The 27,812-nt window shown below is 42.3% G+C and overlaps 1 protein-coding gene and 1 long non-coding RNA gene across 2 annotated transcripts; one reads left to right on the top strand and one right to left on the bottom strand.

The window, feature by feature from the left end:
- Positions 1–95: 95 nt before the first annotated feature.
- LOC134066849 (homer protein homolog 3-like) lies at positions 96–27,812 on the top strand. The gene is made up of 10 exons (XM_062522032.1): positions 96–607; positions 1,236–1,285; positions 5,647–5,803; positions 7,603–7,734; positions 8,835–8,942; positions 12,607–12,740; positions 14,457–14,613; positions 18,211–18,318; positions 19,167–19,247; positions 25,649–27,812. The coding sequence occupies exons 2-10, from the start codon at positions 1,263–1,265 to the stop codon at positions 25,832–25,834; spliced, it is 1,086 nt and encodes a 361-aa protein (XP_062378016.1). The 5' UTR covers positions 96–607; positions 1,236–1,262; the 3' UTR covers positions 25,835–27,812.
- LOC134066865 (uncharacterized) lies at positions 23,058–24,212 on the bottom strand. The gene is made up of 2 exons (XR_009936472.1): positions 23,812–24,212; positions 23,058–23,194 (listed from the first exon to the last, which is right to left on the bottom strand). It is a non-coding gene; the product is annotated as an uncharacterized LOC134066865 (long non-coding RNA).

The raw sequence follows: 27,812 nt of genomic DNA, 5'->3' as shown, positions 1-27,812 counted from the left end.
CGGGTTTGCATGACGTGGCGTAGCCAGCAGGTGGAGTCAATGAGGCTTTACAGGCAGCGAGAGTGGAGATTGGCACAACAGTGTGCCGCTTGTGGCTTTCCTCGTCAGAGGCATCAAATCAAACGAATATCAAAAGTAACCTCTGCTCCGCTATTTAACTTCAGCAACGCAGCAAAGCTAGAAGTTGACGGCACTCTTGGACAGCATTGCAGTATCGGGGGAAATACCTGGCCCGTCCACAAACGTGCATTGCCCTGCAAGGTTATCGAAGTGCAGTGAAAGAAAGAAAAAACGAAGAAGAGAAGTCTGCACAGGATGAACCCACATCAAACCTCAGGACGTGTTAAGAGCACAGTTCTGCGTTTACTTGCATAAAATAATTGATGTTGTAGGCTAGTGGACAGTGTGGCTTCAGCTCTATCTTCAGAGCAAATGTCCATTTTCGCTGTTGTTGGGTAAAGCCAAATCTTGCCCTTTGCAGAGAGAATCCCGATAATTGGAAAGCATCCGTATCCGGACAAGAACAGGAGGAATTGTATAGCCCGCTACACCAGAGTTAATACTTTGAGCAAGGAGAAGGTCCTGTTGATATTCACAACGACATGGGGTGAGTTGTCTTCACGTTAACGAATTCATGGCATCGTTAGGCTACCTCATTATGATGGAAAGAATTGCATTCAATAAGTGTAATGCCGCTTGACATTTGACGCAATGTTTGATTGTCTAGCCATTGGGTTACAAAGGCACAGCTTGTGTCATTTTGTTTCTTCTCGATTAAGAAACGCGGCTTAATTGTAGCCAATGCTGTCTTCAGTTGCTGTTTAATGTCGTTAAGGTTGACATGTCAGAGTTGGGTTACTGTAACTTCTGTAACTGCTCTCACTTTTAAATGCACGCGTTGAGTGGAGCACGCTTCGTTCTTGAAATACTATGCTCTCTTGCGGCATGGTCTCATTTGAGTGAAATGCATCACAATAATTTACGATTCGCGCAGCATTCAGGTTAGGTTTGTTAGGCTCAAGATAGCCTATTATATGGTTATAACTCATGGAGTTTTCGATCGAGACACAAAATGACACTAATTTGGGATCGTGGTATTAACCTAAATTCGCCTAGTCCTGTTTGTGTCTGCAAGACAAAATTACGAATGCATGTGTAGGCTATGTGTATATCTCAAACTGTAATTACTGTGCTGTGAAGTTGCTCTCACTGACTCTTCCTATCTTGTGCTCCAGAAAAGGTCCCACTTCGATCCTGTAAGCATGTTTCCACTACATAGAGAAAGGTAGGATACGACGTTATTCTTGTATTCTGTACTTCTGTCTGTAGTATTTTTTACTTTCAGTCATTCAACATCTGAGTGCCTTTTATGGATTTACACTTTATGGATTTATGTTCTGGGCTGGGTAATTAAGACCAGGCCATTGATTTATGTCGTTTCTATTTCCACATGTCTTATTTTTTTGTAGGTATTATTTTTTGCCTCCATCCATTCACTGCAATTCTGTTTGAAACTAGTAGGCCTATATGCACGTCAACTGAATGCAGTGGCAATGCTCTGAGGAATGACTGCTTAAGGACAAATACACCAATTTAGTCTCAATGGCAAGACTGTTGCAGAATTATTCCATGGCAGAATAATGGGCTTTTCTGTTCGACAAGTCCTATCAGGTTTAGATTTGCTTTTTGTAAAGTATATTGTGTTGTGCAGAGATGATGACCTTGAATCTAAGTGGGGGGGAAAGTACGCCTCATGGACTCCAACAAAAGAACCAACATAATTTGTTTCTCTTCTTCCACTTCTGCATTCTTGTTGCGCTGATATTGGCAATGTTGTTTCCTAATTTCTCTTTTTTCCCTGAGCGACCCTCTGTCGTAGATACAATGTTGTTTGAAGATCTACTTGACATCTCTGGGATAGGCCTCTCCGTCCTGGGGGTGCCTAGCTAGTCAGGGACTCTGGGTTGGATCTGGGCCTGATTTGGGTCAGCTCAGTCCCATCTCAAGGTCAGCTGCTGAGTTAGCCCAGATGGGGGACCTCAATTCACCGACTTCACTCTGAGCAGTTCGGCACCACCTCCTTTACGCTTTGTCATGGCTTAGACTAAAGGGAGTGTGTGTGTGTGTGTGTGTGTGTGTGGGGGGGGGGGGGGGGGGGGGGGGCTGGCTGGCTGACCATTAGTTGCTTGTTAGGTCATAGGATGGGACCATCCTAGTTCCAGTGGGATAATGCACTGCAGAAAAGTGTCCTTTTTCAAAGTGCTCTGCTCAGTTATCAAAAGCAAAAGCAACTCTCTCTCTCTGAAACCTACCTAACAGTCTCGCTGGCCTTTATCTGTCATTCTCCATCTCCTTCTCTCTCACACTGTCCTCTGTCTCTCTGTCTCTCTCTCTCTGTGGTGGTGTAATGCAGTGCAGAGGTGAGCTGGCACATAATGTGTCTCATGCCTTAATAAGTGTTGGCAGCCCAGCTGTGGCTCTCTCTGGTGCATCAAGCCACAGCATCTAATTATTTATCTCCTCACATGAGCACCAGAAACAATGCACGTGAGGTGTCACAGTCTCTAGAGGAGTGTGTCTGATTGCCACTGACAGACATCGATTTGAACACAATTGGTGGCACTGAAGGATACGTATCGCTTTACCTGCTGAGACTTATCTTTCTATGCGTTGGTACCAAAATGGTCAGTATTTTTGAAAGTTATTTCACCAACCCGGTCTCAAATTCGCCTTGAGATTTGTGTGGTTGTGTTTGACAGTGACTAATGAATACTTTAAGACCTGTTTCGTTATTGTGTTATGGTTAGCGGAAAGAGAGCCTGTCAATCAGTTCTGTACACCACCAAAGACATTTAGTGATTTAGTGATTATCGATTGCCCTAAAGCAGAGAATCATCCAAAAACACCTGTGAGGTTCATGCAACATTAACTGCGTCCTGAACTTCTTGAAGTACGGTATATCCTAGTGATATTCCAGAAGCTTCAGTAAAACTCTAAGGGTTTGATAGAACGTGGATGTAGACATCATAAACCTCTACTGAGTGGGTTTATATGCAGGGCTTCAATAGGGCCCATTGAAACGGTGGGTCATGGAGTTGTCCCAAACCTGGCTGGGCGGGATCGGCATGCAGGGCATTTTTCAAGGGGGGGTCACGCCCACATGTTCACATTCACCTCGTTGCAGATTCCCACAGGAAGGCTGTCTACCTAGCTCCTGGTCCCTCCTCGGCCAGGGCAATTGACTTCGAAGCAAACTGGGTCAGATGTGTTTCAGAAATAAGTTGAAGCTATGCCGCACAATGTCTAAGAAAATATTATATATTTATGAAGCTGTTTCTTGCTTTTTTTCCCCATGATGGATTTCTTGGCGTTTGTGAAATTGGACATGCTGGAAGATGTGGTGTGTTTATCATTTGACTGAGGCCAGAAGACTGCTCCCTAGAGTGGTCACTGCATCAAAGCACAATAGACATGTTGTGGACATGAAAGCCTCTGTCTAAGATCCAGCCAGTCGTCTTAGGCCAAAAGAATGGGAGCAGATCTACTTAAACAACAACAGAACACACAAACAAACAAACACACACACACACACACACACACACACACACACACACACACACACACACACACACACACACACGCTAAGACATTTCAGGGCTTCTTGTCTACAATGGCAAAGCCTCATATGTGCACACACACACAAATACAGACACACATACAGCCACTGGCACACCTCTGGCCCTCTTGGGGAAACCCTGCAGAGTTGGTTTGCTGGCTGTGTGTCCTGGGCGACAGAGGAGATCAGGTGTTGTCATGGCGCCCAGTGGCCTGGGCCGAGGGAAGGTGATCCCATCCGCCACTACCCCCTACTATCTCCCCCCCCCCCAACAGTCCACCCCTGCACCCCCTCATCCCAGCACATGGCTCTCGGCTCCCACCCAGGCCCTAATCTCCTCGGCCCGATCAGTGGCGGCGGGAGCTGTCCGCCAAAAGCTGGCTAAGCGGCGGGGGGGTTCGGGAGACGAGCGCAGAGGGGATTACGGAGCGACTGAGAAGGAGAATTACGCCGCCGCTTTAACTGCTGACCGCCACACCGGACAGCGTAGCATAGCACGGGACAGCGCGGCATGGGAGGCGACTCAGACGATTGCCACGACGACCACAATGCCTCGACGCTGAAGGTGGAAATGGAGCAGATTTAGACGACAGGGAGAGGGCGGGGGGGGGGAGAGAGAGCGTGTGAGATTATATGGCCGTGGTCCTGAAGACGGATTTACAGCAAAGTGATGGGAGATGGGGGGCGGAGATGAGGTGAGAATTTGTTTGGCCCTGTGGCCAGATGGATGAAAGGGTCTTTTTTTTTCTCCGGAAATGCCAATTTAGTCGTTTTTTCGTGTTTGGAATTCAAATGCGTGCTGAATGCTCCCAGGAATTCCCAAGATGGCCCAAGTTATTGCTGGCACGCAGAAGAGATGGAGCAAAGCTGTTTTTATTGTTCCTTTGATCTCGTTCCTCCTAATATTATGAGACAGGATGCTCACAGCTTGCAGTCTCGTTTGTGTTTACTCAACGCAAACAGTGTGTGTTTAATTATCGGAAACCCTAACGTGTCAAAGCTGATGTGCCTTCTGAAGCTCGGTATAAACAGATTTTCAGGGGCATCGCCGGTGGCGTTCGCTCTCTCTGCCCTGCTCCAGTTCTCATAATCCCTCTTACTTCACTGCGTCCTCTCGTTTAGTAGCCGATTCTGTTTGTGTGGTCTGACGACTGCGGTGGGTTATCCCCGTATGTCTGCCAGGTTGGCACCGTGACCTTATATTCACTGTGCGGCCGCTTCGCCACTCCCTCGCGTCATGTCAGCCATTCAGATTTTCACCAGCTTTTTCTAGATTTTCCAACGAGCGTCAGCCAAAGCACACTCAAGCCTGCGGCCACAGTTCAAATATTTACCGCCGTATCTAGGATACGGATAGTCCGTGGTTACATGGGCAAAAACAGGAAGTGAACGTATGGTTTATACTGAGTCAACTGTTTGTCAGAGTGGGCCGAACTCCATTACCACGTTAAGCAGTGCCTGAATTCTGGAACGATTCTATAACTATTTGAATGATGTAACACTTGACTTTTGTGAGAGATGTATTGCAAAACATGTCTTGATGTTGTGAGGCTATGGAATGTTTATCTCACCATATACAGCTTTCTGACTAGGGAAAAAAAAAATTGCTTTCACACTTGTTGTCCATATCTGTGACTCAAGTGTTGAGTGGGAAGTGGCCAGTTTCACAACCTAACAACAGAGAGGTCAACAGAGGAAGATCCGTCCAGAGGACACAGTTTGCATGGCGTAGCGGAGCTCTCCAGACTTTTAAATCATGTGTGCGGTTCGAGTTACCCTGTCATAAGCTTAGAGGCAGGCTCATGTAGCCAAAGGCCATGAGGCCCAGGCAGGCACCAAGGGGACCGATTACATAACACAGAAGAGAGTCATGTCCCACTTCTCATGTCTCTCCTCTCTCCTCTGCCTCTGTGCCCCTCTTTCTCTCCTGTCTTTAATATCTTGTATTTCTCTGTCCGCTACGTTCCACACATATGTCTGTCTCTTTGCCTCTGTCTGTATTTGATGGGTTGTAAACGTCTCACTTTCAGGGAGCAGCCGATCTTCAGCGCGAGAGCCCATGTGTTCCAGATCGATCCGGCCACCAAGCGCAACTGGATCCCTGCCAGCAAGCATGCCGTTACCGTTTCCTTTTTTTACGACGCCAACCGGAATGTGTACCGCATCATCAGTGTGGGCGGAACCAAGGTGAGCACGCTGACCTGGCCTGGCACCAGACACACCACGCTGACCTGGCCTGGCACCAGACACACCCATCTGAGCGCTCTCCCAAACCTGCGCCACCGCAGGTGCAGATCAGTCCCCATACGCTGATGAGTGGGTTCTCCCTAGAATGATCCGTTAGATAAATCCTGCCATAAGAAATTCATTGATAACAGTTTTGGGTGGTGAATGCAGCAATGTGTGCAGGTTGGCTCCTTCTATGGCAGCCAGTGTGTGAATGTGTGTGTGAGTGGATGAATGTGAGGCATGACATTGTAAAGCGATTTGTGTGGGGAAAGCGCTACATAAATGCGAAAAGAAAAAACACTTGCCGTATCACATAAACCCAGAAGGAATGAATCAAGTGTAGTCAGAAAGATAAGGGTTAGCATCCAATCTGACATGGATCCAATGAGACCACTGCTGATCAGTTTGAAGTTGGCTTTGAGGTGGGGATGGTGGTGTTTGTGACGTAACTCTAGCTAAATCTTTCATGAGTTTGTAAATGAGCAGCCTCTCCTGGGTCTCTGATGAAAGGGTGTGGCCAGTCTATTTCTATCCTCCTACAGTGCTCATTACGGCTGTGGTGGAGAAAAAAGGCACTGGCAGTCCACTCATTAGTGCTGTCCACTACTAGAGTCAGGGATGGAAAACATCCCTCTCAAAGGCCTTGGTCAGTCCACTTCCGGATGTTAATGGGCATAGTGTTAATATTGATGACCCAGAGACTGTAGGGTAGATTTTCCTGGCACAAATCCGCAGCATTGTCTCTTGTCTCACACATTACAGACATCCTTGTATCAAAAATGAAATACATTTGACCAATCACTATGTAAGTGGTTATGCCTATTGATTTTGTTACGTCGAAACCCTTTCAGTAGTTGACATTCAAATTGTACATTTATCGAGTTGCTGAATGCAGCTGCAGGAGACGAGGATAAATCGAACAAGCCAAACGAGTGATAAAGGGAATAGATTTGTGCTCAGTGTGTGTTTGCCCTTAAGCCTAAGCTTCATGTGGATTACCATCAGACAGGGGAGCCTCTCAGCTACATCTACCACCTCTGGTCTGACCCACATTTCTACATCCACAGCGACCTTGCGACCGGCAGAAAACCCCCAACAAACACGGCCCAGAGATCTAGTCTGTAAGAAAGGTCACGAAATACAGTTGTTGTCTGCAATTGAGTTAATACAATCATTAGTGAAGGTGTTAGTGAATTGTTAGTGAAGACAGAACGACCTCTCAGAAATGCTCTTCTTTATCCAGATGCAGATTGAACTGCATGTGTGGCAGTGGGGTAGTAAGGGAGGTGGTGTCACTCGTCCATTGGCTGGTCTGGGGTAATCATTTGTTGCAAGAAGGGGGGAAATGATTGTCTCCCTAAGCTGGTGTTGCCCTCCTACGATTTAAAAGTAAATTACATTTCATCACTCTGTTGCCATATCTAAGGTGAAAGGGTGCACACAGCTGTAATCTCAGATCTCCACCCATGTGCCTTTTGTGTGAATTTCATAGTAGACTTTGGATTTCCAGTTTGCGGCAGAATGGAAGTGAACTGACTAGTCATCAGATCAGTTTGTATATTTTCTGTGGTAACCCACTGTGAAATCTAACCACTTGTTTTTTGAAACATATGTTTTCCATTGTTCCACAATTTTTTCCATACTCTTGTCTTGAAATGTATTCCCAGTGTCTGATCTGAATCAAAATGTCAGTCATTTCGCTAACGTTCGGAAGATTGGAAGTCCTCAGTCTTGTATCTTTCTTGTTTGTTTAACAGGCGATTATCAACAGCACCATCTCACCCAACATGACCTTCACCAAAACCTCCCAGAAGTTTGGACAGTGGGCGGACAGCCGGGCCAACACCGTCTACGGCCTGGGCTTCGCCACCGAGCAGCAGCTTCATCAGGTGGGCCTGCCATGCCATGTAGTTCTCATCTTCATTTTACAGCTTTTTGATTGCAGACATTTGTCTCTAAATGTCATGGATTTGGTATTGGAATTTGGAATTATTTGGTAGTGAAACTGCTCAGTGCCGTCATATTTCTCAGAAAAAAATAATCCTTTTAAATCATCATGTACATCCCACAAACCAGTTTAGCAATATTCTCGTGTAAATGTACCAATTTCTAAATCTTACCTGAAATAAATATAACAAGAGTAACTTGATCCCACAACCATGTAAAAGAGCAAACATGGAAAATCAGAAACGGGCAGAAAATCCTTAGCTCAGAACCCTTGAGCAATCCTCTGGACATCCCAGCTGCTGCCTCTGACTTTCTTGCTGCCAGGGCACTTAGGTATCTGACCACATAATGGATTGGGCAGTAGGAAGATTACTGGGATGAGGCCCCACATCAATTGCGTACTGTGTTCCTAGAGAGGAGGAAGGGAGACCGCACAGCTGGAGTGACTGGCAACCAGTAGACCCATAGAAGCTGCTGTTGTGCGATGTTAGCAGTCTTAGCTAACCCCCACCATGGCACTGACTATAGAAAATCATATCCTGGGAATGGAGTAAGATTGGTGAAAATGAGAGCATTGAAATTGGAGCCGATGTTGTGCATTGAGCATTTTTTTGCCCTTAATATGAACAGAATGATTGGTCAGGTGCAGCCAGAGAACCTAACAATATTTGGCTGAATCCTGTTGTCCTGTAAAGGGAGGCTTTTCACATACAAAATGAGTGAAAGGGATGCCTGTCTCAAAATGTCTTTATTGGTAAATACATTTCGAATGGATAAAAGTCTTAGTTTATTATTTCAGATTAGCCATGCACAGTGTTAGATCTGCTCAGGATGACATCAAATAAAAACACTGCGTTAAGGAATGACCGTGCTACCCACATTATCCCCCACCCCCAGCAGCTGTTGTAGGAGTTATTACCTCGACCTCTTAGAAGTTGTTTCACACTCGGTTTGGTTTCATAGATGGCCCAACGAACAAACATGAATGGCCTTTGGCTGAAATGATTAACTTAGATCTGTCCATGGCTTTTTGCTGTTACAGTTTTGCGAGCGCTTTAATGAGGTGAAGGATGCTGCCCGCATGGCAAGAGAAAAGTCCCAGGAAAAGATGGAAATGAACAACCCTGGCCTGAGCATTGCTGCCCCACAGGTAAGAAGACCCGTGGTGATGATGACAGTGATGATAATGATGACTGCTGTTGGAGTAGACACCAATGGGATCCTTGAAGGATCATAGAAAATTGCCGACAGTCAAGCTAGCATTCATAGTCTGTGTGAGTCTTCTTCCCGTTGCTCCCTCAATGTCGCCGTTTTAGAAAACTGTCATCGTTTGCCAGATAAAAGCAATGTCAACAGCATCATTAAAAGAGAGAGAGACACTCTACAGTTTTCAGGCCTTTTTACATTTGAGGGATCAAAAGAATGACTTCCTATGCTCAAACAAAGTGAGCGTAAAATCTGTGAACCCATAGTCCTCTTCTGTGGGTGTTGACGGAGCCGCAGAGGAGGAGGGGGGGGGCGGGGGGTAAGACCGGCGCAGGAAGTGAGAAAGACGAGCTGGGTCATTCGTCTCTCAGGGAAGCAGGCGGAGAACTAGGGCGCGGGTAAAATTATCTCGCGCTGCGGCCACAAGCGTGGCACTCGTCTTGGCACCTCCCTGTGCCAGTGGAGCTCTGCAGATGATGCTTCTTTTTTTTTTTTTTTATCAGGTCATCTTACTGAGCGTAGCAACGCATCAGGTGTATATTTGCCTCTTCATAGAGGAAGGGCCTTTTTTCCACCTCAGAAATGGCCAGAATAACTCTGGCACTTCATTCGTCCTTCTCCCCACCTTTATCACACAAATCCACTGTGTGTCCTGACAGGACAGACAGGGCAGGACAGGACATGTGCTGCTCACATGACAAAACAAAACACGCCATGAGTCAAACCTAAGAAATGTATTGACGTTCACATCTTTAGACAAAATATGAGTCGTTTTGATAGCTGTAAGGCTGACATCTATGAATGTTTCCCTTGCCTTTACCTCCTTGCTACAACATGGAATTCTGGGATTGTTCCAGTTCTCACAGGTAAGCCTTAAAGGTTGTCTTGGTAATAATGACGAGAGGCTAAAACCTTTTAGAAAGCCTTTACAACTAGTGTGTGCTCTAGCATGTAACGCCATATGCATGTTGTAAAGCATGTCCAAATAAGTTTTCTTTCATTTAAATTTAGTAAACACAGAGAACCTTTTGATGATTACACATTTCACCATGGTTCACGAGGCATGGTTTTACTGCTGACATTGGAGCATACTCCAACGAGTCAATAAGCGGGTCAGAGAAAGCATTGCATTTTCTACCCCTGATGACTTCCTGAGCTTCTGATGTAGAGGAATAGATGCTGGAGACAGCCCTGTGGCGTAGCATAGCATGGTGCGGCGGGAGCCGCCAGCCAAGAAGAGGAATGTGAGAACTGTTGCATTATCGCACCGAGCAGACACCTTTTGTGTCTGAGCGTGATTCACCTCCCGGGGTGAGGAGGCTTCTCCTGCATCATTGGCTGCTGTCGCGGCTGTGTGTGTGTGGGGGGGGGGTGATGGTAGGGGCAGTGCTGGCAGTGGTGGAGGGGGTGGCAGCGGTGGTGGAGGGGAGCAGAGCAGAGCAGAGAGAACGGCGAAAGCAGGTCACTCCCATCAGAGGACGGCCTGATGGCAAGAGATGCACTCAGAATGTGTGTGCGTTTTTCAGCATCATGAAATGTGACATGGAGATGCAGGAGAGTGCAATGTAAAACCAAATCACGTTATAATCAAAACCACTGAATGGCATAATAGGGAGTTATTTTGTAGAGTGAATTATAAAAACAGGGCACCTACTGAAGGGCATCTACCAGAAAAGAACAGAGTGCTGAAGGTGTGTTCAGTTCAGTCTCTTACAAACTTCTCCCACCTCCTCCCTGGTTCCGCTAGCTGAAATCTTAATTTTCTTTTGGTAGGTGGGGTACATACTCAGAGGTACATTCTTTCGGAAGTCTAGTTATATTGCTGTTTGTGAACAAAAGTAGCGGTCTGTGCACTTATAGTCATCAACAAAGGTGTTCTGATGTTCTGTATTGCCTCTGATGTGGTTCTCCAAAGTTTGTGCATACAGTGCCTATAGAAAGTTATCATACCCTTTTGAAATAGTTACTTTTTTTGTCTTACAGCCTGAAATCAAAACCCATTAAAAAAAAAATCTTTTCCAGTTTTATTTACAAATGTAGCTGTACAACATCAAAACAATGAAAAAAAAGTAAACAGTTCTGAAAATTAATAAAAAATGAAATACTAGAATAACAGGGTTGGAAAAGTCATCATACCCCTGACTTAATACTTTATAAAGCTTCCTTTTGCTTTCATTACAGCCATCAATCTGTTTGGATATGTCTCTATTATAGCTTTGCACACCTAGATAGGGGAATATTTGCCCAATTTTCCGTGCAGAAATGTTAAAATTTAGTCAAATTCTGTAGGGAATGGCGATGGACTGCTCTCTTCAAGTCAATCCACATATTTTCTATAGGATTTAAGTCAGGGCTCTGACTTTGCCACTCAAGGATATTCACCATCCTATCCTTAAGCCACTGCTTTGTTCTTTTGGCAGTATGTTTAGGATTTTTGTCGTGTTGGAAGGCGAATGACCTCCCCATCCTCAGCTGTTTAGGAGAGGGACGCAGGTTTTCCTCAAGAATTTTGGTGTACTTGGCAGCATCCATTTTCCCTTCTATCCTGACCAATTGCCCAGTCCCCGCTGAAGAGAAACATCCCCAAAACATAATGTTGCCCCCACCATGCTTCAAAGTAGGTATGGTGTGTTTTGGGTGTGTTTGGGTGTGTATACTGTGTTTGGTTAGCGCCTGGAGCTCAGTCCAAAAACTTCAATCTTAGTCTCCAAAAAGTTCGATCTTAGTCTCATCTGACCATATAAGCTTTTTCCACATGGTAGCAGAATATTCCAGATGTGTTTTTGCACTGAACTCCAAGCGCAATGTTTGGCGAAAACCAACACAGTACACCACACAAAACACACCATACCTAGTGTGAAGCATGGTGGGGGCAACATTATGTTGTGGGGATGTTTCTTTTCAGCGGGAACTGGGCAATTGGTCAGGATAGAAGGGAAAATGGATGCTGCCAAGTACACCTACATTCTTAAGGAAAACCTGCGTCCCTCTCCTAGACAGCTGAGGATGGGGAGGTCATTCGCCTTCCAACACGACAATAATCCTAAACATACTGCCAAAAGAACAAAGCAGTGGCTTAAGGATAGGATGGTGAATATCCTTGAGTGGCAAAGTCAGAGCCCTGACTTAAATACTATTGAAAATATGTGGATTGACTTGAAGAGAGCATACCATCGCCATTCCCTACAGAATTTGACTACATTTTAACATTTCTGTATGGAAAATTGGGCAAATATTCCCCTATCTAGGTGTGCAAAGCTATAATAGAGACATAACCAAACAGATTGATGGCTGTAATGAAAGCAAAAGGAAGCTTTACAAAGTATTAAGTCAGGGGTATGATGACTTTTCCAACCCTGTTATTCTAGTTTTTCATTTTTTATTAATTTTCAGAACTGTTTACTTTTTTTTCATTATTTTGATGTTGTACAGCTAAATTTGTTAATAAAACTGGAAAAGATTTTTTTTTAAAATGGGTTTTGATTTCAGGCTGTAAGACAAAAAAAGTAACTATTTCAAAAGGGTATGATGACTTTCTATAGGCACTGTATGTGCGAGTAAATGTTAAAGCATTTTGTGAAGTTGGTGTCTCCTGGTTGGTCTTGCAGGACTTGTCTGATGAGCTGCAGTCTCCTCCAGTGATGTGTGCCAACGGCCCTGAAGACAAGCTCTTCCGCAGCCAGAGCGCAGACATTACTCTCAACTCCGAGAAGGAGCGCATCAAGAAGATGTTGTCTGAAGGGTAACTGTCTCTCCCTGATGACTGCTGTAATGGCAGGGCTATTTTGGACATTCGGAGCATGTGTGAGGTGCAAAAATCCAAAACACATACACGCTAATCCCACGTCCGGTGGAGTCAATTTCATTGATTTATAGTGGAAGCATATTGTTGCAGCGTACCATCAGCAACTGTTATGTTTCAGTTGCATATTCAGTGTAGCCTGGCTGATCAACTGTTTTACCGTTTCCCACAGCTCTTATAACTTCCAAAAACCTGATGAGATCACATTGAAATGTATTAATACATCTTTTCTTTATATTTGAGTAATTAATGTCATGTGTTTCATTATACATCTGAGTCCGTTTCATAACAGGGAAATCTTTCGCCAAATAGCAATCTAATTTTACAAATGTCAGGTTTAGAATGTTATAGAGTTCTCATTCAACCTAAAAAAAAAACACTGCCACTGTCGTCATGGTTACACACCCTGCCATTATTCACCGCCCATTCAGCCTTGTCCATCCAGGAAGTGTGTGCCCGTGTGTGGGGAAATTAGGGGTCATTAGGCGGTCTGAGTCACGTACATAAATGCTGTATGCGACCCTCATAGCAGGTGGCAAACTCCTGACTGCACCTGCCACAGCCAGTAGCCCTGACCAGCAGACTTCCCTTTGTCTGCATTAAGAGGCCGTCATTACACAGACGCTGATTTTTTTCTCTCTCTCTCTCTCTTTCTTTTCCTTTTTTTACCCTTTTTTCCTTTTCCTTTTCATCACCGTAGTTGTCATGGTGAGCCACTTGACTGTTCTTTCCTCTGAAATTTGTGAAATGGTAGTTCATGTGAAAGGTCTCTTGTACCCCTCTCTTGTGCTGTCTGCACAGGCTTTGTATAGTCACAGATATGGAACATTTTAAGGCCATTGGATCAGGCAAATTGCTTACAGCAGAATATATTGAGAACCAGAACCATACATAAAGTCTATAAACGAATGCATTAAACAGAATCACAAAACGTAATTAATTTCAAATATCCAGTCATTGTTGGTCATACACCATCAATTATGAATAAAGTGAGACCAAATTCAAATGAGCATGTATGCAATAATAACTACAGAAATCAATACTCACTGCAGAGCACATTCATGATTGATGAGGCCATGTAATGTCTTCCCCTATGTCATCAAACTAATAGTCTATTTCTCTTACTGGTGAGAACAAAATAGTTCAATTGTGAAGTGATATGCTGTGAACTATTATCATAAACGAATAAAACAATTTCAGAGAAGTAAGTGCTGTGCTTAAAATCAGTTTAAGGCTGCGTTCGGAAAAACTTTTTTGCTTCGGAAAGTTCCTATCCAAATGAAATCACCCGGAAATATTTGGTGCTAAGAGCTTTTCGAATTGTCTACATCTTCAAATCTCCTTTAGAATAGGATACATTGAAGCATGTTTGTGAAAGCGAAGGTGACACATGTCCTTGCCCCAGGTAACAATCAACTTGACAAGTCAATAACCCCTGCTTTCCCATAATTAAGTAGCCTAGTGTAAATAGAATCAGACTCTCTTAAGTTGGCAGTTGTTGTTTCTTAAGTCTTTATATTTCATCTTCTTCAAGGTCAAGGTAAAGTGGGTAGAAAAAGTTTTGAGTCAGCAGATTCTGTCTTTTGGCTCAAGTGTACTGAAGTGCTTATAGTGTTCACTTGTTTTGAAATGCTTGGGTTTTGTTGATGTACTCAGGTCAATCTGTGAGATGAATCTGGAGGCGGAGTTGTTCACGCTGCAGGACAGCAATTCTAAGCTGGTGGCCGCGCTCCATGAGGCTAATGCTAACGTGGAACAGTGGAAGAGGCAGCTCGTCGCCTACCAGGACGAGACGGAGAGACTGCGAGAACAGGTGAGAGGGCCCAAGTATTGGCATGTTTGTACACATTTGAGCAAAAACCTTAAGTGCAACACTATTATACTCCATTTATACTACACTATAAAACTCCATTTAATCTCTCACAAATTTAAGTAAAATATCCAGGACTTTGTGTATTTAATAGGTTCAGCTCACTCAAATTGTGTTCAGATATTCGGTAAAATCAATAGGCCTATTAGTGACCACTTCATCTTCACCGTGACGGTGAAGATGAAGTGGTCACTAATAGGCCTACAGGAGTACTGTGTTACTCTGTTGTACATTCCTGCAGTCAGTATACCAATCGCATGCTTCCCAAAATTTGAAGGACATTGTGTTGTGTAATAAAATTGCACATTAGAGTTGCTTTTCTGAGCAGTAATTGTGCTTTTTAATCAGCGTATTTTGCAATGCCACCAGGCAAAGTTGAAGTGCTCACTGACATGGATTTAACATGATTTTTATTTTTATTTTTAAACAAAACTGAAATGAGCCTTTGTGTGCATATAAGAAAATCGTCTTCAATTCAGGCAAAATGGGAGTGAACATGAGCTTGATAATTTAGCAGACATGATGTTGCGGTGGGTTGGGCCTCATTAATTTTGTGTTGAACTGCAACGTCAACATCAAGGTCAAATCAAGTCTAGGTCATTTTACATCATTAGGCTGGGCCCTCTGCCAAAATAACTTACTGGACCTCCACATCCTGGACCTGCTAGCTCACTTAGGACTCATCCACACTGGATCTGTCAGCAGCAAAGTCAGGTGCTGTTGGGTGAAAGTGCGTCTCCTTCACCCAAAGAGACAACAGCATCATTCCCGGCATGCCCTCTCAGCCTGATGGAGGGGCAGGCCTTGTTGAGATGGGGCTCGTCTGTCTCTGCCTCTTATAAGGGTGAGCTCAGCTGATTACTGAAATGCTCTCCTGCAAATCAGCTCTATTCAGGAAGCTCAAATGGAGAATAGAGACAGATGCCTCTTTCTCTACACCTCCTCTCCAACCCCAACCTCAACTCCACCCATCAGCCAAAGTTTCCAAAGAACTAGGGCAGGAGGGAGGTATCTAACCCCCGTTTAAAATTGGGGAAAATTCAGCCACTCTAAGGAAATTCAGAGTATGACCGAAACATCAGTGGTAGGTTATAATGGATGATGGTAGGCACTGCTACTCTGCAACCCTTCCAGACTGTGTGTGTATGTGTAAAAAAAGAGATACAGCTTCTCTTTTATAGCTAGAATTATGGAGCATTTTAAACACACATTACTCACATCAGAATATTTAAGTGCCCCCTCTTAAAAGCTCTACTTCTCACAAGTAGACACCAAACAGTGACAATCTTTTAAAAAATGCTGTTTTACTGAATCCACTGTCTAATGTGATAATTTAACGCTGCTGTTGTAAAAAGAATAATTTATGCCTTTGAAGGCTGGGCTTGCTGTTCTGCCAGAGTAAGATAGAGTGTGATTAGGGAACGGATGACTAACCTCAGATCCTTTCATTTTCCCTGAAACCTCTGAAGGTTATCTAAAGGTCCCAAATGGATAATTAAGTGTTTCTGATGGCCAAGCCAAACTGTAAAGGCTCTGCAGTGCTGCATTTTTTTTATCCCCCAGTGGAGCAGGTGATATCAGCCACCCAAATAGCACCCCCACCACCACTACCACCATCGTTTTTAATTCTGGAGACGCTTCTATACTGTACATTGTTGACAGAGTCCAAGAGGTGGCCAACACACCTCATCCCTATCCCAACACTATCATCCCCATCTCTCACAAGGGTCAGGAGTGAGCTTCACTGTTCCTCTGCTCTGGAACTCTGAAACACTACTGCAGTTCTCTTTGCAAACTACATCCAGCGATTATGAAATGGATAACAAAAAGTGTAACGGAATGAACAGGGAAAAGTGCTGTGTTGCTCTGATGGAGAAGGTGTTAAAGACGTTAGATCGCTCAGGTGGAGAAGACAGTTTCTTTTGTGGCAATGTGAAGAAGGGTCAGATGGATAAGAGCCTCTTTTATTCTGGAGTGCTGATCTTTGCACAAGCACTTCATATGGGTTCACACAAACACCGGACTCAAAGTGGACGGTAGCTGATAAACATGGAATGCAATTGTTGCGTTCGTAGGGACCACCAGATGCATTTTGTTGTGTCTCGAGACATGTAGGTGTCCTAAACTATACACCCAGCTGGATTTTTTTCTGGGGGTACTCTGAGCGTTGGTGTCTTCAGAAGAATCTGGAGGTGGAAGGACACCCCTCTTCTTACTCGACAGTTTTCTTTCACTCTTGCTCTCTCTCTCTCTGCGGAAGGCTACCAGGTGGTTGAAAATGGTTCATGTCTCTCGGGGGGCTAAATAGAGAGAGAGATAGTATGCGGGCGTGAGAGAAAGAGAAGAAGAGAGTGAGAGGTGGAGATGGTGTTGGGTTGGGGGGGATGGGCAGGGGGGTTTGTAGGACAGCAATATCCTACTTTCAATGCCCTAGTTAGGAGAAATGAAAAATCACCAGAGGGACCTGGCAGCTCCTCATTTCGGGAGTAGTTTTTGTACTCTACACGGTTAAAAATAATCGCCTACCTCTCTCTCTCTCCAGGCTCTCTGTCAGGCAGACCTGTAAGAGGTGATCTTAACGTCCGTTTTGTTAGAGTTTGTATTCACAATGCAGCATTGAGGTGTGCATCCCCTACACCTGAAGAGCCATGTTGGTTTACTGCAAATGTTGGAGCAGGGCTGTGGTTTGCTGGACAGAAGTGGCAAATTCTGTGTTGCAAAATTACATGACCTTAGTTGAAAACATAAAATAGATTCAATTAACCTTAATGTTAGCCTTACAATGTACAGCGGTGATGTCTGAATATAGTTAGGCAGAATATCAGTCTCTGTAACCCAGTGGGAAAAATGCTTTGATCTACGTAGTGAATTGTGTAAATTATTTTACATTCGCTCATGTTTGATGCGAAACACAACGTAAGCATTTTTTGAAAACTGACCGACCAAAATGGTTTAAAAATATAACATTAGATCAAAGTCTTGCTTTCATGTGTTCTGTTGTTTCATGCCCATAAAGGATCTTTCCTCTTATAGAAGTGCGTGGAAAGCATGATCTATTGCTGGTATCAATGAGCATACATGCTGTCCAAAGGGACATGGCCTAATTCTCAGATCAACAAGTTTCAGTTATGTACTGTCAAAGCTGGCACTCTGGCCTTTCTATGCTCTGTGCACTGGCTTACTTGAAGTCGGCAAACAAGTTTCCAGTGTGTTGACATCGCTGTTAACAAGCACCCCGGGGGAGTGCTTCAGTTGTACCAAAACGTGTGCTCACCAAAAATCCTTCCCTCCTTATTTTGTGCAGCCACTACACATGGCCTTGCATAGTTTAGGGAAAAAGATGGAAGCTAATGTGAGGCACTGCGGTGTGCCGTTTTGTTTGCCATATGTATTGATGTGTATAACGTTTTACAGTTTTGTTTGCTGCATTGATTCGTACATATTTTGGCCATTCTGTTTGCCACATGTATTGGTTTGTTTACTTTTAGAGGCCCGCTCCACCATTTTGTTTACCATGTGGATTGATTTGATCATGTTCAGGTGGCAGACCTGGAGGCCCATGGGGGGCACGGACCCAGCGACATGCTGAAGGATGAGCTGACTCAGTCACTCGAGGAATTGGAGGCTTTGCTCAAAGCCAAAGATGAGGTAAGGAAACCGAGAGCGTGAAGGCACTGGTGTTCTACATACACAAATCTGGACTTGCAGATGCTCACTGAAGTCTACACTCTACCTGCATGTGAATATTTTACATTTATTTAAAATAGTGCACATACAGTGTATGTGGGTATAGTAAGTATTCACACCCATGCTAAAGTTGACTAAAAAGAGGAATATAAAATAATCTTTTGAGAATTGATTGAAATGCCTTAATTCAAAAAATGAGTAAATATCAAACCGCTAAGGACACTAATTTTCTTTGTGATTGAAGAATGTATCATAAATAGATAAATGTTCTTCCTTAAATACAGGGAGCATAAGTAATTGACCCCTATGTTAAATTCCCATAGGAGCAGGAGGATTTTTTATATGTTTTTATTTTTAAAGGCCAGCTATTTCATGGATCCAGGATATTATGCATCCTGATAAAGTTCCCTTGGCCTTTGGAATTAAAATCGCCCCACATCATCACATACCCTTCACCATAGCTAGAGATTGGCATGGTGCTTTTTCCAGTTAGCCTATTAGCCTGTTTGATTTGCATTGAGCTCAATGAGCATCTATTTACGATACATTCTTCAATCACAAAGAAAATTAGTGTCCTTAGCGGTTTGATTTTTACTCATTTTTTTTAATTAAGGCATTACAATCAATTCTCAAAAGATGATTTTATATTCCTCTTTTTAGTCAACTTTAGCATGGGTGTGAATACTTACTATACCCACTGTAGGCTATAAGCTGTCAAAAGACATTCACTGTAAAGAGTTTGGAAACTTGTAGGTGTGAGCCATGCCGAGGGCTTAGAGGGCATACTCATACATGTTTTGTTTGTTTAGGAAATACGCATACTGCAAGCCAAGAAATCTAATTTCCATGACATGGAACAGGAGCGAGAAGAGGCCATTCACAGAATACAGGTAAGCTCTCAGCTGCACTTAAATAAACACTGACGTAATTCACTCATCGGAGATGTGATATCTGACACGCACCGATCCATATGTCACAAACGATGGCCTTTTGGTGTGTTTAAATCAAGGACCGAAAACTGAATGTTTTTTTTTTTTATTTCAGCTCATTCTAAGCAAAAACAATATATTTTTATTTCTGTTCCAAGGTCTCTCCTCTAAATGGAGACTGGTTAGAACATTATAGAAGAACAGTTAATAATGTTCCTTTAAAAACGACATTGCCTTTACAAATTGATTCATGGCCGGTGGCACAATACTACAGGCTTTTTCTGTCCAACAGCCTCAAAGATGCTCTAAGTGATATTACAAGGTTTCTTAGCTGAAACATATCAAACTATTCCAGCCAATCTGTGGTGAGATGCGAGTTCGGGCGAGTGTCATGGGAGGGAGGGAGGGGGGGGAGCGGAGGGGGGAGCGATCTCTCTGTTTTGTTTGAACGTCAACAGAAGTGACGTTACCCAACATCGCTTAAGAGTACCTTTTAAAGTTTAAATTAAAGCACATTAGATATCAAGGTTAAGTGTTAAACACACTGTGCCTGAATTCAGGCGTATGGCAAGATTTGAAAATGGCAATTTGCCTAGCCTATATAATATTAGATCTTCAAAAATGTCTGATAGCCTAACATCAGGGACAGGAAATGTCCTTGTATGGAGTGGGATAGCTGTCAGAATATTCGTGTCCATAGATTTGATACTCGTGCGTATTTGCCTGTAGTTGTGCATAAAATAAATATTTGTGAATTCTCGAGTGAGTCCAGTCGTGCATAAAATATATTGTGTGTATTTTATCCATCAGAATACGGATGGGAAAAAAATATGAATTCAAAAATTACAAGTACGAAATCAAATTTTACAGGTAGGCTTTCATTTATGAGTACGACTTCGCACAAGTGACTGAACTGTCAAAATACGTCATCGCCGCATTCAGAGGCATTACTTGTTGAGAAAAGAAACATAGATCGAGATCATGACTGCGCATGCGCTGAATACAACGCCATCTGGGGGCAGCGGTACCTGATAATTAGCTGCGCAATAAGATGTGGATCAAGCAACCGCGGCCCGACAGAAAGGAAAACAAAGTTTCTGCAATTAGAGGAAATGCTGGCTAGTTTGATGTGATTAAACAGAGTCATACAAATAAGTGGTGGTATGAGCGTTCATTGAATGCATGCGGTTGTGCGTTTGCGCGACAGAAACTGAAACTACACAATAACGTTGTTGGCAAGGCTCAGTTTCAACCTGGAAGACTATTTAATTAGGCTATGTAACGACATTTAACAACGTGGATTCTTGCAACTTCCATGGAAACAGAGCAGAGACTGTACAATACATTGTTTAGCATTGACTATTGTTTAGTCAAATTTGTATATAATGGTCAAAAGATTGTAGCTTTAGTCTTTCATTTAAAGATCTCCAGATAAGTGATTGCTCGGCCGTTTACCATAGACAAAAGTTGGTATTTCCTGGATCTTTACATTCAGGCATTCAAATGAAATTTCATTATAAAGCATATCATTTTTTTCCTCCATTTGCCTACCAGAGTAGGCCTATGATGCTTGTATGAGGGAAACATCCCAAAACAATAGCACCCATATAATTGCTCTGTTGTTTTCAGAAGTATTTCTCATGCAACCATGCAAAAGCAATGAATTATTGTAAATATATCTTACATTATTAAAGCAGGCCTCTGATGTGCATAGGACATGTCCACACATGCATAGCACTTTAAGCACTTTTAGCACTTCAAATATTGACTGCTTCGAAGTGAAGTGCATGTCTAACAATATAGCATAATAATAATAATTGTGATAATGATAACCATAATGATAATTTGATGTGGGGTGGAGGTACGTGTAGGTGGCCCCCAATGACCCTCGCCCCCCGCGGTATCTTTGTTCCGTATTTTATTTTCTCAGAGTTGGCAACCCAATTGCTTACGGTGTCTGGAAGAACCGGTTCGGCTGTTACAACAGCAGTGGGGAAATACTGTCTTAGAATGATGATTGATGATGGACAGTGGGGCTCGAGAAAGCCCCCTGATCAAAGTGGGGAATGAAAGAAAAAGTTTGAGAACCACTGCAGGCTAGTGCCCCAAAATAATTAACTAGGCTATTGCTCTTCCACTTGTTTAGTTTTTTGGTTAGAAAACAAGGATCCCAAATCAAATCAAGAAATATTCTTGACTGATTGTCAATATCAAAACAATTGTGACACATTAAAATTCTTATAATGTATTTTTCACTGGCTATGGCTCCTAACTGATGCATGAGATAGATAGACCTAAATATATGGATCGATAGATAGCCTACAGAACATCTATGATTCTGTAAATAGCTATATTGTATTGGATGTGAGTTGTATCTGTCTACAACACCAGTAAATTACATTGAGAAACCCATACTGGTATATTATATTCACATGTGTAACAACCATAATAGCATATGTTGTGGTCTAGGCTATGGGCCCGTGTGTCTGGCAAGGGGCCTGCACTTAAAGATTGTACTGATACCTTTTGCACCCATTTTTTTTGGGTGGCCCTCAAAATCTATGATGTAGAGGTGAATGTCTGCAGAATACTGCAGACCACAACTACAGTTTTAAGGCAACGAAATACTGTGACAAACTGATCAGTGTAGGCCTATGCTTTGGATGGCAAAGACTCAAAATGTACACAGGCTTGGGCATGGACAGCTTTTGGCAACTTTTGTACGCCATTATTGTAATGATAAGTGAATGTGTAATGAGATTTACCCCCAACCAGAGGGCTGCTGTTCTGGTATACAGTAGCTACCTGGTAACTACAATGTGTGTGATACGAACATCAGTAAAGGAGAAAATGAAAAGTCATGCTACACTTGTATGCTGACCGAGTTTATTAAATGAAATAAGTTTCTTTACAAAGCCTTGTTACTTAGTACAGTATAACATTACAATTATGGTTTTTCACTCACAACTAAGGACCATCAAGTTAGCTGTCCCTTGCTTTTTCTAATGAGGCTTCGTCCATACTTCCACACTGGGATCCGTTGATAAATCTATACTTACCTTTTGAATCACTACTGTTTAGTGTATCTTTTTACCCATATTCCACACAGGGATTTATTCAATTAATCTATTCTTACCTTTTGATTAACTACTGTTTAGTGTCTTTTTTACACATACTTCCACACAGGGATTTATTGATTAATCTGTGCCTACCTTTTGAAAGGCTACTTTTTAGTGTACCTTTTTGGCCCTTATATCCGCACAGAGAATTATATTTATATTTGAATCATTACTTTAAATTTGAGTCATTACGGTTGATATCCTGTCTAAATATTAGTAGCTGGGCTGGGCATGTTTGAACCTTTTTGTACATATGGCCAATCCAAACCTTTCTCATCTGTCGTCCCTCGTTGGTGGAACCCACTACCTGTTCCTACTAGAGCAGGGACATCCCTCGCCATCTTCAAAAATGTCTGAAAACCCAGGTCTTCAGAGAACATCTCCTTTGATAGCACTACCACAGACATTTGCACTCATCGATGCACTTACTGTACTACCTACTACACTCATTGATGCACTTAAATTGTCGTTAGAATTGCTCTTAAAAGCTTTAAATGTTTCTAACATGTTGTAAGTCGCGTTGGCTAAAAAGCCTCAGCCAAATGTAATGTAATATGGTCTTATCATTTGCATTGTCATTTTGTAATAGTAATATAACAACAATTTGTATGTGATACGTATTGTAGAAATTAAATGAAGTGACTTTATCAAGTTCAAATAAACTGTAATTAATACATCAACAACTGTTCTTTATTCCATTGTGCACAAATTCCAAGCACATGATGTGTCCTCTTGTAAAGGCTGAGGACATCTTCTTTTGGGAGGTGCTCTTCCAGATGACAATGACCCCTGATAAAATACAACAAAAGAGAAAAGGAAATTACTTACATGTAGACTATAACTCAGCACAACAACAAATTTAACCCAAAAACAATCATGAACATTTTGCACAACATCTACATCAAATATCCAAGTGAGAGTTTTAAATGTGAGTGCTACCCAAAAACTGTTTATTATAATACTGAATCGGAGTAAAACACACCAAGATCTTTCCAAACAGTTGATTATTTCATGGTTAACGTTACCAAAGAGGGAAAGCAATCTTGCTAGCAACTAGCATAGTGTCGCCTGCCCCCGACCTCCATCATACGTTTTCTGTTTGTAATGTAACCATGTTGATTAGATGGCCACCATGGCTGCCCTACCGCAGAGCGGTAGATAGTTCAAGCGAATAATTTTTCGATAGTGCCATTTAGTTGATGGAGATAAGTATTCTGGCGACTCCTAAATTCCTAGCATATACTAAGTTTTGCTTCTACGTCAAATATTTGGTGCCATGTCTTGACACACCAACACAGATAGCGTTAAAGTTAGCTGATGTTTCGCCATAGAAGACTATACAACAGCGTGCTAGTCATTGTGGCAACTGGCAAGATTTAAGATTAATACTGTTGAACAAAACTTACCGTGACATGTTTGTTCTGAAAGTTGATGTTCACAATCCACTCCACTTCTGACGAACAGCTTGTTCTTCAGCTCGCTGGGAAGCTGCAGTGCTATTAGCTAGTGCTTATGGTGTCAACACGGTAATAACGGTGAACTTATACATTTTTGTTCCATATCTCTATCTCCCCACTGCTGTTGTAACAGCCGAACACACAACAGGTTCTTCCCGACATCGTAAGCCAAAAAAAAGACGATTTGTTCAACTCCACAGGTAGCTATCACAAACGTTAGCACTGACAGTGCGATCATGGCTGCGGCACCGCTGCCCCCAGATGGCGTTATCTTCAGCGCATGCGCAGTCTTGATCTCGATCTATGTTTCTTTTCTCAACAAGTAATGTCTCTGAATGCGGCGATGACGTATTTTGACAGTTCAGTCACTTGTGCGAAGTCGTAGGCCTACTCATAAATGAAAGCCTACCTGTAAAGTTTGGTTTCGTACTTGTAATTTTTTAATTCGTATTTTTTTCCCATCCGTATTCTGATGGATAAAATACACACAATATATTTTATGCACGACTGGACTCATTTGAGAACTCACAAATATGTATTTTATGCACGACTACAGACAAATACGCATGTGGATCAAATCTATGGACACGACTATTCTGACAGCTATCCCACTCCATATCCTTGCTCTAAGCCCTCTAATAGGAAATAGTAGAAATTCACACAAAGGGGTCCAGGCGACAGCATGAAGACTAAATTTTTTTTTTCTGGGACCACCGGCATTCAGGTCCAGAAGCAAGCTGGCGGGGGCGCCCTGTGCGTGGGGTTTGTGTATTGGAGTGCACTGGCCAAAACGAGCCCTGGTGTCAGAAGCAGTCAAAAACGTATCATTACAGTGCTTTGAGAGAGGGAGATCATCTAAGTGGCAGGGAATCTCTGGAAAATACCTTTGTGCTCCCAGTGTACACTGCTTGAAAGCCAAATATAAAAAATGCATCACTGGCTTGACAGCCCACACACTAGAAGAGAGTGCATCATGAGAAATCATGAGATTTCATCTTTGACATTTCACATCCACTGGGGAGTTTCACCATTTCAGAACCCACATGCTCTGGAGTCAAGAGGCTTTTGTTATATATTTCTTTGTTATTGTCTAGTGACAAAATATTGCAGCTTCAAGGAAATGGAAAATAGACTAGGGGATATAGGCTAAGAAATGTTAAAGGGGTTTTTGTATGGTAATGAGTGTACATTTTCGATGGGGGCCAAATCAACATTATTTTTAGAAGTAAGACCGGGATATGCAATGAAATAGTGAATAACAAACTGGCATATAGTGCAGCCTTGAGGGCAGTCTCACTACGTGAAAGTGTTTTGTGTCTTGAAGCCACTGACTCAAAAAAACATTACACTTCTATGCTAGTATGGAGGGGGACCCTGCAGGCAAAACTAGTAGTATTTTTACCTTAATTGTAAAGAACAGGTATAATAAGGAATGTCTGTGCAGTCAGTGCATTAAACAATTATTTTATTTACTGACATTTTGTGAAGTTAAAATCTGTACTAGTCCATCACTGATTTCTGTACTGGAAACTGCTGTCCATGGATGCAAAAGGAGGAAAGTTCTGCAATGAAATTGTACATCGATTTGGTTCCCGGTAGACTTCTCCTTCAAATCGTGCCTTGCATAGGCAACTCATGACCATTGAAAAGAATGTATCTATGACCAGTTTGAAATAGTTAGAAAAGTGTCAACATGTTAACATATGTGCATATTGCAAGTGAAGAGAAGTCTCGACCGCAAGTCATCCCCTCTCTCTCTCTCTCTCTCTCTGCACCCCCCCCCCAGGAACTCGAAATACGCAATGTGGAGCTAGAGCGCCGAGTGCAGAGTGCTGAGCAGTCCTTGGCCAACTCCTTGGAGGAGAGGGACCGCATCGAGAGTGAGGTACAGAGGGTGGTCGAAATCCTGGACGTCAAGATATTTGATCTGAACGACCTGAGACAGAGTCTGGTCAAACTTATTGACAAGTAGTGTCAGAAAGGAGTGGTTCGTGGTCTAGCTTGGGACTAACGTGACAAAACAGGGAGAATAATGAGAAGTTCCAAATGAAGGCCACAGAAAGATTAGAAGACAAAGTACCTGAGCCACACTATGGACAAAAGGGCTCCTGAAAAATAACAGCCTGTGACTGTGAGTGAACTTTTCAGCACATGATGGGCCTGACATATTACTAGATTACTTAACAGTATTTCTACGCTGTCTTTATAAGCGCTGGTTTAATTTTGCCCTAAACAACCCCTGGCAATACATTTATCTTAATCATGAAAGAAAAAAACAATAGGTTAAATGCAGTAATGGTGGGGTAACTATGGGCACCTTTGGTTCACATTCGCCAAATGCATTGCTGTAGCTACTACACAACAGCTGTTTGGTACCTGACTACTCTTATTCATATTTTGAAGAAGAATTTTATATTTTTGATACATTGTAGTGATGAGTGAATGGTAAAAGCACATTGATTAAAGACAACATGGTATGTGGTAATGTGGCTAATATAGTATGAACTGATAATGTGATCACTTTTGGTTACATCAAACTGAGATAAACTGTACGCATGTAGTATGTACATGGACAAATGTATATACTATACTGAAGCACAGAGAATGGCAAACTAATGTATTTGCAGCAGTATTTTGGAGCACATCTGGTACAAGAGTTAACTTGGCAGCAGCACTTGTAGATGAATGAAATGAGAAAAAATGCATGACATTCAGGTTAGGTAAAGAAACAAACTATACAATAACCAGTTGTAGAGGTGGTCAAATGAACACTAAGTTTCCATTTAGTAGGGTTCTGTTGCACACAGTAATACTGAGCACACAAAATAAATCACATTAGTCTAGTGTCACAGCAGTCTCATAAGTCTGAATGAACATACCAAAGACCTGCTGTCTGGAATGAGAAATGTTCAATGCTAACTAGAGGCATCGTAGTGAAAATTTAGGAAATGTTAAGAGAACTATGTGCATTCTGACTGTTTAAAATATATGCACCTGTAGGAATTAGCCAGTAAGAGTATTTCATGCTAGGAAATTGCACTGATTTAAGGCACCATATTCCAGTTCATATAAGATATAAGTTTTGGCCTCTTATTATGAGGGAGTGTTAGTTATAAGCTTGTCTGTCTTGCAGTGTGAGCTTCTTACATGACTTTGTCACATTATGTGGTGGCCATCATTAATTTGCAGCTATGACTGACTAATATGGGTTATGAATAGGAAAAATTGTAATTGTCCTGCCTTTTGAATAACAGTGCTTTCTTCACCAATGAATACCTGACCATCCAACTGGCAGCACAGAGGAAGGCTAGATCTGTGAAGAGGTGAATGTTTGAAGATTACACAAGTAGCCCAAAGTCTCTTGTGAAGAGAGCATGAATGAAATATTGTTGTTTTGTTACTGTTGAAAGGGAGAGTTGTGCAACATTTTATGTGTAAAATATCCTTACAAGTTTGTCTTACCTTACAGAACATATGCTGTATGTAAACATGTTGTGGGCCTTATTTTAAAGCATTTAAGTACATACCTTGTGAGGTGTAGAAGAGATTTGTTTACTTCACTTAGTAAATGTTTCATACATTTGCAAATATTACCTTGGTCAGTTTTAATAGACCAGCATTTCAATGGTTTCTGTATGATACAAACTGTTCATATTTTAAAACACTTCAGTTCTTAATCAAGGTGTTTGTAATATGTCTGCATAATTTACCTCAAAAGCTGGCTAGTTTGACAAATGGACTTTGTGCTATTTCTGTTTCATATGGGAAACCTATATAGATTTAATACATTTTAAATGCAGTGCAAAGACATGCAGAACATGTCATCTAATTGCTAATTTGGCTGTGGTTTGACCTTGAGGAGCCTTTTATGTATCACATAGGAACTGAAATTATTGTCACTACTACAGTTTGTGCATCAACAATTTATTTGAATAAAGTGACAGATCTGA

The sequence above is a fragment of the Sardina pilchardus genome, chromosome 2 (assembly GCF_963854185.1).
Source record: "Sardina pilchardus chromosome 2, fSarPil1.1, whole genome shotgun sequence".
Lineage (NCBI taxonomy): Eukaryota > Metazoa > Chordata > Actinopteri > Clupeiformes > Clupeidae > Sardina > Sardina pilchardus.
This window is presented reverse-complemented; position numbering and strand designations above follow the sequence as displayed.